General features: G+C 34.2%; 2 protein-coding genes across 6 annotated transcripts; one reads left to right on the top strand and one right to left on the bottom strand.

Annotated features, from left to right (window-relative positions):
* Window positions 1-3817: 3817 nt before the first annotated feature.
* LOC119838733 (protein-S-isoprenylcysteine O-methyltransferase) lies at window positions 3818-6709 on the bottom strand. Its single transcript, XM_038364821.1, has 5 exons — window positions 6331-6709; window positions 5913-6171; window positions 5529-5638; window positions 4720-4827; window positions 3818-4137 (listed from the first exon to the last, which is right to left on the bottom strand). The coding sequence occupies exons 1-5, from the start codon at window positions 6556-6558 to the stop codon at window positions 3952-3954; spliced, it is 891 nt and encodes a 296-aa protein (XP_038220749.1). The 5' UTR covers window positions 6559-6709; the 3' UTR covers window positions 3818-3951.
* A 530-nt stretch (window positions 6710-7239) lies between these two features.
* On the top strand, window positions 7240-14171 carry LOC119838644. Of its 5 annotated transcripts, XM_038364688.1 has the most exons (7): window positions 7240-7303; window positions 7435-7845; window positions 8219-10126; window positions 10697-10885; window positions 11893-12029; window positions 12451-12536; window positions 13248-14171. In XM_038364688.1, exons 2-7 carry the CDS (start codon window positions 7753-7755, stop codon window positions 13313-13315), a joined length of 2481 nt encoding a protein of 826 aa, XP_038220616.1. In that variant the 5' UTR covers window positions 7240-7303; window positions 7435-7752; the 3' UTR covers window positions 13316-14171. The 5 variants fall into 5 exon arrangements, 4 of the variants coding, with proteins under 4 accessions (XP_038220616.1, XP_038220615.1, XP_038220618.1 ...); XM_038364687.1 differs by lacking the exon at window positions 7240-7303 and having other exon boundaries at window positions 7310-7845; XM_038364690.1 differs by lacking the exons at window positions 7240-7303; window positions 10697-10885 and having other exon boundaries at window positions 7310-7845.
* The last annotated feature ends 766 nt before the right edge of the window (window positions 14172-14937 follow it).

Here is a 14937-nt window from a genome sequence, read left to right as displayed (position 1 = left end):
ACCTCTATCTGATTTTTAAAGGTCTATCCAATGACACTCTCTTCATTGCACACAGTCGTACTTTTTATCCCACATATATGTATTTCTCGTCTTTGAATTAGTTTTAAATTTTAATTGTTTCAATGCCGAACGCGTTTTTAACTTTTCCAAATAATTTTACAGTGCATTTTGACGATTAAGATGTTGTGAGACTGGATTTGTTAAATTCTTGCCTTTTGTAAGAATATAGTGTTACTTGGTTGTTTGTTTTTAGACGTGAAATATTAAATAATGTGTGAAATGTTATAAATTATTATAAGAAATATTGAATTTTTGTACACAACTCATAAATTTCTCACACAAATGGATAATATCCGATAAATTATAACGGTACCTAGCTGAAATGTGTATTTTAATGACACTTACTGGCAAAATCTGTCTCAATGTGCCTATGTACAAATCTATACTAAGAGCTATCTATAACAAGTATTATCAAATCCGTTCAACAACATTTACATGAATTCTTCATATTTTTGCTTTCAAACATTTGAAATTTCACATTTGTTATTGGTATAGATTATATACGATACATTGAAAACTTTCTCTTTTTAACACGCTTACATTAACTTGACCTGTATGTTTGTAAATAATCGACTTCTTTATACTAGATTTTGACCCACTTCAAACTCACAGAATTAAATCAAACTTTGTACACTTATCAAGGATTGGTCACAATAGAATAATTTCATGAGTTTATCTATTAACTTCAAATTTCTATGATGTGACATCTGCCAACCCGCACTTGGCCAGCGTGGTGTCTTATGGCCTGAACGCCAGAACCCTCATACGACGTGTGTCCCAGCAATGGGAACATATTATATGGGCTGATAATGATAATATAATCCAAAATCAATATAAATGCAGTTATCATTATCCACGAAATTGAAAATACTACGAAAACTTTCACAATGATTGTCGATTTAATTACGAAGACGATTACGCCACAAATCCGTGCTGATGTCATCGAAGATTTCAAGACCTATTTTGATCATCGATTAATTATTTTTAACAAAGAAACTAAACCGCCTCCAAAATTGACAGAACTCGTCTAAATTTGAATTGAATCATATAACAAGTTTAGCACAGTAACAGCTTTGAATATAATAAAAATCGTCAAAATCGTAATCCACCCCTTAAAAGGTTATGAGGTAACAATGATTTTGAAGTCGGTACAAATAAGTTTTACCATTATAGATATGTACCTATTTGTACGGCAGGTATTAGGATCCGTATTATTATATTAAAAATTGATTAAATTCCTACTATTATTATAAAAATGGAAGTTTGTTTGTTCCATCTTGGCGTCAAAACTCCTGAATAGATTTGGTTGAAAACAACATTTAGTGTTGTTACCTTTACGAACTTTTTAAAGTTACCAAGTTAATATAAGACCAATAAAATATTCAAATATTTAAGAACGCTGGGTCCACTACTTACCCAAGATTCACATGGTCTTGCAAAAAAAACCCGCACCAAAACATGATCACGCGTTCAGAGCCTGAATCTCAGATAGGAAATAAAAAAAAACTCAAGAAACATCCAAATATTTTTTATTTCTTACATTCACAACCTTAACACAAAACATAAATGATCTTAAATGACGAAATTATGAGACAATTAAATGCATTCATGTTTTTAATAGTTTATTTCATTATACATAGGAAGAATATATTAAAACACTTAATAAATGATATAACTACTTATTTACAATTTTTATGAACACAAAAGATTGTGCTATGATATGATAATCATCACTACATAGTATAAACTATAAATCAAAGTAAGTAATTACGCAACAGATTTTGAAGAGGTTTTATTAATAGATGTATGATAAAAAAGGAGAATTTAACCCGTGCCGCGGGTAAAACCTATATATGAAAGGATACATTTTTCGTCTAACATTATTCATCAAATCATTTTATTGTTAATTTAAACATAATTTATGTACATGTAAGAAGTCGTACTAGAAAGTACCTCGGCGACCGGCAAACTGCGAAGTATTTCGTACATTGACCCGGTATAACCCATTTCCGGATTTTTTTGACTCCCCTGTCCTCCAGGGTGAGATTTGGTGAGATTTTCCTTAACCCTCTCCCTCCCTTACTAAACATCTCACGTAATTTATGGACGCCCCCTAACTAAAGAACGGCTGTACAAAGTTTATTTGAATTTTAATTTTTGGGTCTGTTCGATTATTTTCGCTAGGAAAAGAAAAAATAAATGTTAAATATTTAAATAACCTAAAAAAGTTATATAATAAATGCGAGTGAACACACACAAACAAACGAAAAATTCACTTTTTTACTTCTAGCGTCTGGCTGTTAAAATACGTAAAATGTCGGTGTTGAAGTATGTTAAAATATAAGCATATTATCTATGTAGTTATTTAAGACAATTCTTAATTCCAAGTTAATTTAAAGATGGCAGCTGTTTCTCTCCTGAAAACCATTTATAGAAATCTTTTATACAAAAAAAAACATGTTAAAATAGCTCCTGAGTCATGTATACGCATAAATTCCCAAACATTTAAGTATTATATACAAATTGGATAGAAATTTAAACTTATTTTAAAACTAGTTTTTAGTACTTAGTGATTACAAAAAGTTTAATTATTTATTACGTATATAATAGTTGTTTACAATTTTATTTGACAACAAACTATTTGTCCTATGAAAGAAGACATTAAAAATTCTAGAAGAATATTTTTTTGTTTTTTTTTATGCGATTTTTAAACATTTAGAGAATACATGTATTTTTTTTAAATCCCGTGTGAAAATTACGAAGTTATCATCAGCCCGTGTGTTTCCACTGCTGAGATACGAGCCTGCTATGAGGGTTCAGGCCATGATGCACCACGCTGGTCAAGTGCGGGTTGGCACATGTCATGGAACTTTTAATTGTTGCCTGTTGCCTTACTATGTTTTCCATCACCGATTAGAACAGCGGTGATGAAGACAATATGCAGATATGTTCGCGTCTATGAGTATATGTTTGTCTATGTGAAGAAAATTAAAAAAAAAATGTTTTTTTTTGCACAAACTCCCGACTTTTCGATTGAATACCTCGGTCCTAGCACTAAGCTACCATTGGTCAAATGCGTAAATTCTTATTTCAAAATTAAAAGGGCTTATAGATATAATGTTAATACTGCAAATAAATCCAATTCATTGGTAGCGACTAGTCTACAAGTTTTATATTAATTTGTTATACTTTATTGAATCAATAGTACCTCAACCCCACACTTTGTTCATATCGAATTATTTGTCCTCTATTTTGACAATTTTAATCAGCCAGTGGCAGCCATAGACCGTTTTGCCATATCGATTATGTTTTCCTTAAACTTTGGACTTTTTGGTATCGTGAAATAGATGCCTGACAATTTTAATTTTGAGGGACTATTATAATTTTAGCCATATTCATGATATAAAATATTTGAATTTAAATTTGAAAACATTTTCATATTAATATTAGCTTAATGCTTCATAATTGATTGTCTGTACTTAGTATTTTCAAAAGTTAAGTTATATCATTAGAAATATTTAATGAATAAAAAAAAATATCCCGAGGCGGGACACGAACCCAAAAGATTCTCATTTTTAAAGCATATGAATGCTGTAAAAGTAAAAATTAAATTTACTTAGCATATATATAAAATATGAACAAACCCACGGGCGATAGCTAGTAGGCAATCATAGCAGAGTTAACACTGAAATTCGTTAATGCTCACTAAATCACGGCACAAGAAACATTTCTTCAGTATTTGTATATTTATTTTTTAATTCATATTTTCTTTGATATATCACTATTAAAGGATCAAATTGTTTTCTTGAATATCTGCTGCTTTTTTAATCGTCTTTTCTTTCCACTTCACCATGAGAACCTTCTGATCACAGTAGAAGGTTTCCTCCTATATCAGCCCTCCTCAGGTGTGTAACCCATGATGAAGGGAATCCCGGTGCCGACCTGCTTCTGGTACACCAGGTACTGGTTCCCGAAGAAAGAGATGAGAAACATCTCCTCGGCGAAGATCCGCTCTTGGAAGAAAGACCAAGAGACCAGCGTGTAGACCAGCACGCATATTGGGTTGATCAGTATGATCTGAAAATTTGTTATGTAGTGTTTTGTTTACCCGAGTATTATACATTTAGAAATTGAGGAATTTTAATGGATTTTTAACGCGATTTATTTATTATATTAGACTGGAGCCTGTCTCGCCGTAAATAAATTTTTAAAGACAAGAAAAATAATTATCAAGAGGCGGGTTTCGAACCCGCAACGTTTGCCGAACCGTGGCAACACTTGACGACTCAATATCCCATCTCGGCAATTGTTCTTTTTTTAATTTCACAGTCGGCAATGGAGGTGGTGGGACGCCTGATGGTAAGCGCTACCACCGCCCATGAACATTTGGAGAGGCATAAGGTCCATTGCAAACCTTACGCCTCTACAAATGGAATGCCGACTTTAAATGGGGAAGGGATTAAGAAAGGATTGTCGAGAGGAATAAAGGAAAGGACTGGGAAGGGCTAGGAGAAGGAAATAGGGCTCCGGCGTCCTTCCACTCTTGCGATTTCATGTGCCTGAGACACACCCAACGCCATCTATCGAGATGGTTAACAAACATCTCAACCGATATAAAACATTATTTCAATAGCGTCGTGTTGAAAGTGCAGCAGTTACCTGTGTCCCGATAGACCAGTAGAACCAACCCACGTAGCTCGGGTGTCGGCAGTACGCGTACACGCCGTGCGTCACCAGCTGGTGGTCTGGTTTCTTCACAGTTTGCACCTGTAATTAGTTGTTTCCTTTGAAACCATGGAATATTGACGGTAGAATTGATAGACTGTATATTCATATGCAAATGATGATAAAAAAATATTTGGATGTTTAGGAAAAGTAAATTCTCATTGTGTGTAGGGGTGACTAATTGGTTAGATCCTCGGACTCAAAGCAAAAAGTCGGGGATTCGAGAAGGTTGATCTTGGAAGAAATAAATATGAAGGAAATGGCCGCAATATGCCTCTGTTGTAGCATGAAGTTAGTCGCAATAAGGCGGCGGTGCCGCCATCTACCGGAACTCGTGTTTTGGTTTCGTTATGGGTCAGTACTAATATCCGCCTCCGATAAATAGATTTTTCAATTTATCTGCACATGATCCACATCACAGTTGCTCGAAACGGTAAAGGAAAACATTGTGAAGAAAATGGCATGTCAAAGAATCAAAAGTTCGACGACATATGATATCTGCCAAACAATGGGATATATGGGCTGATGAAGTTGATGTTAAGTTTTCATCATAATACCTGTGCTATATTTACATTACAGTTCAACGAAAAATAATGCATTAAATTGCAAACAAAGGTTTACATATCGTGTTATTGTGACAGTTTACGATCTTGCAAGTTAAGTAATGACATACAACATATAAAGGGGCTCAACTTCATAAAATCCAACTTAGACTAGTTATACTTATCATGAACAACACTTACATGATGATTAAAGTTGGTTTTAGCTGTAAACATTGCCATTTTCCTCAAGAACTCCCCACCGATGCACATTGTAAACCCGAATAGGGACACCCACGGTGACATTTTCAATTCTGTGAATTATATTGTTGAGACTAATCCATAAATTATGTCACACAAATTTTTGTTTCTTAACGCTCTCTCACCTTATCATATATTAACAATTCCCTGATTCATGATGTGACGTCACATAATTTAATTTTTATTCATATATAGGTATCATACAGAAGGAAACGAAATATAAGAAAATGTATAATTGAGTTTATAAAATTTACTTATTTGTTTAATTACTTGTCACAAAGTTTTGATACCTTCCCATTGTAACCCAAAAATTTGTAATTTACTTACTAGGAAAAAAGTATGATTCAACTGCCATCTCAATCCAGCTGGCTACCGCTGCAACCCAATACTGTACACTATGGTTTAATATGAACGAGTCTATCGTCAGAGTTTTTGGATTCGTCAGAGCTACGGCCATAAATTCAGAGAAGTGAAATATTGACAGCACCATGATGTATAACCCAAATGCTCTCCAGCTATCCTCAAACTTTGTTAAGTACAATCCAGTGGCAAAAACGGCACCTAGAAACGCTGCTCTTACTGCAACCTAGTAGACCATGTGAAATTATAAGAAATATGGTGAAAATATGATCCATTTCATATTTACAATCTTATTCATTAGCAAATATAATGTTATATGCAATACAGATTATCTTTATTTAATTTCAGTGATAAAAATGTTAATAATACAATTTAATCCACTTACATCGTACGAGAAGCCTTTTAAAAAATAACGTAGAATAAAATTAAGTAGGCAAAAATATAATGCCGGTCCCCAATAGGTGAGTGCCCATAATTCTGATGTATAGCCTAATATGCTCCCAGAAAATAAGGAGATAACAAATATTAATGACGATAAGCTGAAAAAACTAAAAGCCTGGATAGCCGCTGGGCATATAGGCCGATGCAATCTACTCTGCGTATTGGAACTCATGATGATTTATATCCCCTTCGAATTACAAAACACTATCATATTCTATTTATCGCTTAGTTAACATTTTGGCACATAATGATTAAGTTGACTCATTTTTATCGTAAACTCAAATTGCACTTGCAAATTTACATTCGGTGACTAGTATTTGTCAACTGTCAAAATATTGAAAATGTTATTTCTGTGACACGAACGGACAAGCAATGCTTATTATAATAATTATTGTGTGTGTCTTTACATGATATTGAATAAAAAATATAATAATAAATTAGGATAATAAAAAATTGTGACAAACAAGATGCTCGTGCATTAACAATCTGTGCTACAATGCCTATTTCTAGTGGCGAGTATTCAATATTAGGTGAACCTTACCAAATAAAATTTATTACCTAGCTTAAATTACTTAACAGTCGTTCAACGAAAAAATAGTATTATACTGGAGCACAGGTATTGTTTATTTTTATTTTAAGGCAAAGGTATTCTTTATGTTACGTTTTACTTACTTCTGCTTTCTTTTTATTTGAAAATCTTTAAGTTCTAATTATTAACTACTGGTTATTTCATAACCATACAAAAATATTTCGATTACTGAAACCTTGAACGTTTTCACTATTTCCATTTAAAAGCAAGATAAAGATTATTTCGTGCAAACAACGCTTTATTTATAATTTTAAATGTTTCGTGACCATGGCAACTCGTAATGTTTTGATTTGACTGTTTAGCGAGAAAGTAAAAGTGAGAAATCTACGTAAGTTTGAAATATTTTTTACTCCTTTAGGCTTTAGTGTTAAAATTTACCGTTTAATTTATAATAATTTATTATATATCCAAGTACTTCACATTTCCCAATCAACGGCCAAACATTTTCTTTACTTGTAGAAAATTCATGATATGGCTATCTACGGGTTTTTCATCAAATAAGGAATTGCTTGTTTTTCTCATCATCTGCAGTGAATATAACAATGTAAATACATGGCATCTATTAACTGGCTGTCCATGTAAGTGCCGATGTGTTTAATTAACTGACGTAATCGCCTATGACAACATCAGCGCAGATTTAATGTGACTAGTTTTCATTATAATTAACGGACAATATTTGAGATCACTATCGGCACTTACAATTTCCTCTAAAACTTTTTGTGCTCAAAATGGATTAATGTATCGTGTATACTGTAAATCGCTGATGTAATCGACAAAATGAATGATCCGTGGGATGTTAAGTGCGTGCGACAATCCGGTCACTATACCTCTTGTATGAAATTAAATGGGGTACCACTTCTTCCGCCTGTCGTAAGTATATAATTTGATGTAACAGACTTATAGTGAAAATTTTACAAATAAATGACTATTCGTTTTTACTACATTAAATTAAACAGCTTTTTATTTGCAGCATTAAATGAAACTTTATTTGAGAATTCTTACAAGATAGGAAACATTAAAATATAAAGAGATTTCGCTAATATTACGATTATTGTTTTACTGATAATATCAGAAATGAATGTGTTTAATTATTCTTTGATACATTGAAAATTTCCAATGTTATTTTATATTATTCGAATTAAATGTAAATCAAGTAAAGATAAAAGAACACAGACTTAAACCACTTAAAGGTGGAATAAATATTTTGTGTTTATGTAACAATTAGATTATATTAATATTTCAGTTATCTAGAGAATGTCGCAAAGAAATGCAGTACTACAAGTTGTTAGCGCAAGAAGTAGAAAAAAGGATAAATACATTAAAAATATTTATGGTGGAGAGTGATACTGAGTCGATTGACGATAAGACTGATGCACCTGACCTGCCCGACTCAGAGCACAACGACAACATGTCTCCAACAGATATGGCTGCATACACTGCCAATGTCACCCCTACAAATATTAAAAAAGAAGTTACATCCATAAATAACACTCCTGATCTTGATTCTCCAAATACCTGTGATGTTGATAGTATTTCCAAAACACCATCGAAATTTATAATAGACTTAAGCATTAGTCTGAATGATGACAGCAAAACAGTTACCACAAATACCCCAAATCCAGCTGTAGAAGTGCCGGAGCGGGATTGGGAATGTACAAAACCAAATAAAGATGTTCCCGCTGATATTAGCCAAAAGGAAAATTTGAGAAGTGTTGATGATAAATTGTTTTTCAGTATCAGTCTAAACAATGATGTCTTATCAGACCCTCTATCCATAACATTTGATCAAGACGGTCCCCCATCTCTTAGTTCCAAGAGCTTCACGGGTTCCCTTAATAATATTCACACAGACAGTGTTAGAGACTCGAAAGTGATACCTCTGTCTCGCCAAAGATCTTACACAGTTCTAAAACCAAGCCCGTTACTACTTGCTCATCTTGAGGTACAATCTATCAATACTGGTGTTGAAATAAATTCCATATCGATGAGTGAATCAATGTCGAATCTCAGCTCTCCAAGTAAAAAGCGAAGAAGTTGGGATTTAGAAACTGCGAAAGTGAAATGGTCGTCCATGGCTTTGGAGTTGAAGCAAAACAGTTTAAAGAAAACGACGAAAGATAAAAATGGCGTCACGAAATCCGCAACGAAAAAGGTGACGCAATCGGCGCCGGCAAGAGCGAGATCGCTGGTTCAAGAAAGAAATAAACGAGTTACTAATGTCTATAAACCATCTAACAAATCTGAGCCTATTCAAAAAATTAAGAGAAACCCAAGCCCTGTCAGAAATTCATCAGCAAATCCGCCCGTGTCGATAACAAATTCCGCTAAAACTTCACAAATTCCAAACGGAGTAGATAAGAAGGCTACACCTAAACAACTGATATCCGAATCAGAAGATCCAGCGGCGCGCGTACGAGAGCTTTACGAAAAAATCCAAAAACAACAACTCATTCAAATGGCCAGCTTAGTTGAGAAACAGAAAAAAGAACAGATGCTGCTACAACAAGTATTTGAAGAACAGAATAATTTGCTGTACTCCCAGTTGAAAACTATTTGCCCAAAACCGCCAAATGACGTGAAAGAAGCGTGGGGTGGTAAAGATACAGATAGAGGTCCAGTTAGTTTGAGCCAGTTGATAAATTCAGAGCCAGCTGATAGCCCTGTTGTTGCTACGCTCACCGAAACGAACAATTACATAAACCACTGTGATAATGTTTTAAAAAAATCCAGGGATATAACTGAGAGTATAAAGAAAGCGACCAAGTGTCCATCTAAAGAAAAGAGTCCACCGAAAAGCCAATCTAACGGTAACTGTGCAAAGAGTCATTCACCAGGACGTAGGAGCACTTCGCGAAAGCTTACCTACGAAAACAGTGCTTCGACTGACCGAGACTACGACCTTATACTGACCGATCGAACGAACGACACTATGGCCGATCTTAACGTGACCTTCCCATCAGATGAAGAATGTCAACTCTATAATATAGATCCATGTACCAATGAGATCTGCAATGCAGTTCCCCAGCTTGTAGCGCCGTGCAAGTCCACAGATAGAGCCATTAAAAGCATGGAGGAAACTATTCAAAATTCCATAAAGAGTATGTGTGGCAGAAAGCCGCGAAGTATTTGTCGGCAGGCCACACCGCAAGAGGTAATCTAGTGGAATAACATTCTATATATTAGTAATTTTGTTTTTTATAATGACTAGAATCATTTAATTTCAATAGTGTAGACTAGTACCATAGACTAGATCAATACATAGTATTTTCTTGTGTTTGGTTTCACGCGAGTATTATACATTTAGAAATTAAAAACTTTTCAACGGATTTTAAACGCGATTTATTCATTATATTATTAACCCGACGTTTCGAACACTTTACAGCGAGCACTTTACACTTTACAGTCTCCCCGTGACCACGCTCGCTGTAAAGTGTTCGAAACGTCGGGTTAATAATATAATGAATAAATCGCGTTTAAAATCCGTTGAAAAGTTTTTAATTTCTAGATCAATACATACAATATCTGCTTATTCTACATTCGATACCTGTTTTTCTATTGGTCATTGAGTTCTTATTGCTGTAATATGGAATTTGTATGGTAATTTAGACCATTTCCTACCTTACTGCTTTCCTTTTTTCGCGTCCTGTTTATTCCTATTCTGGGTTATCTTTTCGATTATATCTTAGTCTTATAACATCACTTTTATGTATGTATGCCAAAGATAGCGGCAGCGACGAAAATCGTAGCGCACGCGAAGGGGTATCTCGTTCGACGCTTGATGAGAACCGAACGGGTTCAGTCGACTGTGCAAACGATAAAGGACGCGCTGCTTTGCGCTCTGCAGCTCCACCAGGATCGGGAGGGGATCCGGGGCGCTGATGTAGACCTGCATAGGCGGTTGATCCAGCAGGTGATGAATGTTAATCATGAATACGAGGCTTATGCTGTTGTTTCCTTGATGGTGGTGGAGTGCAATTAAGATGTTTAATTTATCGAATGCTATATCGAGATTTATAATCAATCGTAGTTTAAATTGATATTACTACACTACATAGTAATATTTCGTTTTTAACTATTTTACTTCTTTCGAGTTACTTTCGATTGGATATTTTTAGGAGATTTTGTAAGACGATTTAAATTCCATGATGTATAATAAATATTTTAAATTCCAATGTTCAAAAATATACTTTTTCCAATAAAATGATTCACGCGTTAGAAGTTATTGCGATAATATATAACGTTGAGAAATAAATTCATTTCATATCATTTGGATAGACTGTAAAAGTGAGTTAATTAGTTGTTATTTATGTATGTAAGCTAGAGTTACTGCCTTAGCTGCATTTCATTTATGACAAGTTGTACCATTATAATTATCCATAGAAGATCACATTCTCGTATTTCTATGCCTTCAGGTTTTTGTCGTTAAAGTTCTTAAAAATCGGTCATGTTATTTTACAATTAATGTGATATGATAGAAAAGATAAAAATCTTAATTATAAACGATAATTGGCTTAAATATAAGCCTAGTTGAGGCTGTGAGGCATTTTAAACCCATAAAAAACTAACGGTGTAAACTGTCTTCATACCAAATTTCATCCCAACCAGCCTTTATCGTAATATGACAGACACACAAACATTTACTCAATAATATTAGTGGATTATAAATGCGAAATTATATTTGTTAATTTGTTTGTCTTTTTTTTTTCCGAAGCAACGAAGCGATTTTATGTCATAATTTTTGTGTCGGTAAATAGAGTGACACAGGCTATGTTTTACCGTGAAACATGTGATTCCTAAATTTCCTTTGGATACGCGGACGAAATGATAGCAAATTATATTATTATTACATCTATTATTCATGTTCGTGTATGCAAAAAACCTTTGCATTTTTTTTATATAAGCGTGATGTTAATACAGATAACTGCAGCGTGCTACACGTTACACGACACGTTCGTAGCAAGTACCGCCGCGGAGAGGTGCGCCATGATAGCCGCGGACCGCGGTCGCAGGCGCTCACTCGCGTCCCGACCGCCGACGAGGCAACACCGTCCCACGTGAGTGATCTCCTTGTTTTTAATATTTTTTGTGGGTTTTATTTTTTAAAAAAGGGTTATATAGTGTCAAAATGTTATTGTCTTTTTGTGAGAATTAGAGCAGACAAAGTACTGAGCTAAAGAGCTGAGACAGCTAACTATTGTAAAATATTTTTAAAGTATCTTTAAATGATAAGAAAAATTCAAGTTCAATTATGTTTACTAACATATCTTGATTGAAAAATATGTATAAGTTTAAAAATTAGTCTTGTATGTGTGTGTTTGTGTTTGAGTTTTTAATTACAGTGCGCGTGTGTGGTTTTTATTGATGAATGAAAAACGCATGGATTTTTAGTAATTCCAATCGAATGACAATGTATACAATTAACTCGAATGATTGCAATCGGTGGTGGTAATTACAAAAGTGTATACTGTACAACAGGGACTTAATGTCGCAAAGTCACTGCGGCGCGTTCCCGACGCGCGCGAAGCGAGCGGCGCCCTCTCTCATGACTCAATCAAACTATGGTAACATTAGAATTGTCAACCTCTTGTATTGTGCACGCCTTTTTTGTATGTGTTTTTCTGTGTTTATCGTAAGCTTGTTTCGAATTTCATTTGCACGGCCTCTCTGTTGTATACTATTTTGCAAGCAGATTTCGAGTTTTTTCTGCGGCGTCTGGTGAATAAGCTTTTATTATGTTATACGTAGTACAGATTTGCATGCGTCGTTTGTTGTCCGGTGTCACAACTTAGTTATATGTTCCAGTGGCAGATAATGTGTGGAAGTGTACGTCAAAAACTGTCAACAGCACAGTGACAGGGTCAGGGACAATATAAATAAGCGGTGAACCGTCAGTGTTGTTATGTGCAGGGGTGTTTACCGTGACGTCTTAAAGCGATTTTAATTTGAGTATAAAGCAATACTAATTCGAGCGTGAAAAGTTATGGCGCTAGCGCAACCTATATGGCTCTATGTTTTTCCCATGCTAGAATTAGTAATGATTTGGCGAGAGAAGTTACGGTTCTTTTGTATCATACCGTATGCGTAATCGATTAATTACGAGAGGTATTCGGGAGGGGGGGGGGGAGTGGTTTGAGTTAAATCTCACTCAATCTCACGTTGGGGAGAGAATCTCACGTAATTAATGGACGCCCTCTACCGTGCCTTATCTTAAGTTTAATTCAAATAACTGTTAAGTTTATTAATTAGTACATGTATAATTATTTACATTACAGAGACATTTAGCGGTGAGAAAAGCGTCCGCCGCTATATGCCGAGCCCGCGGCGCCGCCCGTGGCGCTGACCCTGCGTGCCCGGTTTCATCGCGCGATGTTGGCTGCGGGAGTACACTTAGTGGAAACGGACCTCAATCATGCTGCTTTCGACTTGACTTAAAATTGACTCGTGTCTCTATGAAATTTTTGTATATGCTTGTTCATTTGATTTTTTTAACGTGCTTCAGTATAACTTGACGTGTCAGCATTTATTTTTTTTTTAAGGTCTAAGCTTTGATAACGAATTGAATGCATATAATGTTGCGCTGTTCACAGAAATACATTTTAAGGTTGTACTGAAGTGATTTTACGAAGCGAATTTTATAAGGATTTGACGTTCCAAGGCATTACAATTTCAAAGTAATTATTTATTGTGTGGAAAATAATTGCATGTTAAGATTCGAATGTATTGGATGAAAATATAGAGTATCTAGTGTAATTTTATAGCTAAATCCTGTAGTCAATTTTTTCAAAAAATATACATTGCAAGCATAATATTTTGCTTTGTATTAGTATTCCTTCCGATAAGTTTTAATCCAATGGCTTCTTCAGTAATACATTCTTTCTTCTTTCATAAAATAAATCAACCTCGGCGTCTATTTTTATAATGAACAATATGGGTTAAATTCATCCAAACTACAAAATCTGTTTTTAAGTAGTTATTTGCCAGAAAGTGCTTTATTTAAAATATATTTAAGTCACATATAAAAATGCTTGTATTGTTGACTTCAAATTCGAATATATCACAGATTTTATAACAATGACAACTAATATATTATCTTAATAAGAATATATGGTGTTGAAAGAATAAAAATATTTAGCACCTTTAGTGTTTACCATTTAAATAGCTGTGAATGACAATGTGAATTGATCAGGTACAATAATTATTATAATAATGACTAACGCTTCCTAGCGAGGTATTGTGGTTGTGTAACTGCTCTCTGAGCTAGCAATTTTAATTGCGGGTAGATTTAGTTTTAAATTTTCTATTGGCTTTTAGTGTTGGACATTGTTGGAATTATGAACATTTAAATGAGTAAATAGATCAAAAAATGTTATGTGATATTGATCCTTCTGTTACAATGTGATACATTCGTGAATAGGTGTTTGTGAAATAAAATATTACTAAGTAGGTACCATTTCCAAAACTCCAACGTGTCACAATAAATTTAGTTTAGTTTTTGCTAGTGGTAGCTTTTAAAAATTATGTGAAACGCGATAATACGCGCTAGTCAGTTGTATAAATTGGTATAGCCCAATGTTCGGCACAAATTCAAAATTATGAAACGCTTGTACGAATAAGGTCACGTTAATATATTTTTATGTGAACCAATTTTTATTAAACATTTTAAAAATATGACTCGTTTTATTTCGCCATTTCGCCAGTTCAACTTTGATATTTGGCTTCTCATATCCTTCCTCAATTTCAAATATTTATTTAACAACAATTAAGCGCTTTTGAAGCGACAAAATACACAAATAAATAAATTAATTACATTGGTACATCCAGCACTATAGGTTAAGCCGCCCCTGCTATAACTATTCTCACATAGATAGATGCCAATAAGATGATTGTAATACCTAGTCTTGCCATAAATATTGTAATAAAGAAAAAAGAAAATTGTTAACTGCAAATAACATTTATTACTTT

The sequence above is a fragment of the Zerene cesonia genome, unplaced genomic scaffold, assembly GCF_012273895.1.
Source record: "Zerene cesonia ecotype Mississippi unplaced genomic scaffold, Zerene_cesonia_1.1 Zces_u004, whole genome shotgun sequence".
NCBI classification, from domain to species: Eukaryota; Metazoa; Arthropoda; class Insecta; order Lepidoptera; family Pieridae; genus Zerene; species Zerene cesonia.
Note: the sequence above shows the minus strand (reverse complement) of the source record. Positions and strands in the feature narration are given on the sequence as shown.

What these genes read in the sequence shown, in the direction of transcription:
- LOC119838733 (XM_038364821.1), bottom strand. Translation starts at nt 6,558, where the DNA reads ATGAGTTCCAATACGCAGAGTAGATTGCATCGGCCTATATGCCCAGCG. An exon ending in TGAATCATACTTTTTTCCTA is followed by an intron (nt 5,639 to 5,912) that starts GTAAGTAAATTA and finishes TATAATTCACAG; the next exon opens with AATTGAAAATGTCACCGTGG. An exon ending in AAACCAACTTTAATCATCAT is followed by an intron (nt 4,828 to 5,528) that starts GTAAGTGTTGTT and finishes AACTAATTACAG; the next exon opens with GTGCAAACTGTGAAGAAACC.
- LOC119838644 (XM_038364688.1), top strand. Translation starts at nt 7,753, where the DNA reads ATGAATGATCCGTGGGATGTTAAGTGCGTGCGACAATCCGGTCACTAT. An exon ending in TACCACTTCTTCCGCCTGTC is followed by an intron (nt 7,846 to 8,218) that starts GTAAGTATATAA and finishes TTAATATTTCAG; the next exon opens with TTATCTAGAGAATGTCGCAA. An exon ending in CATGACTCAATCAAACTATG is followed by an intron (nt 12,537 to 13,247) that starts GTAACATTAGAA and finishes TTTACATTACAG; the next exon opens with AGACATTTAGCGGTGAGAAA.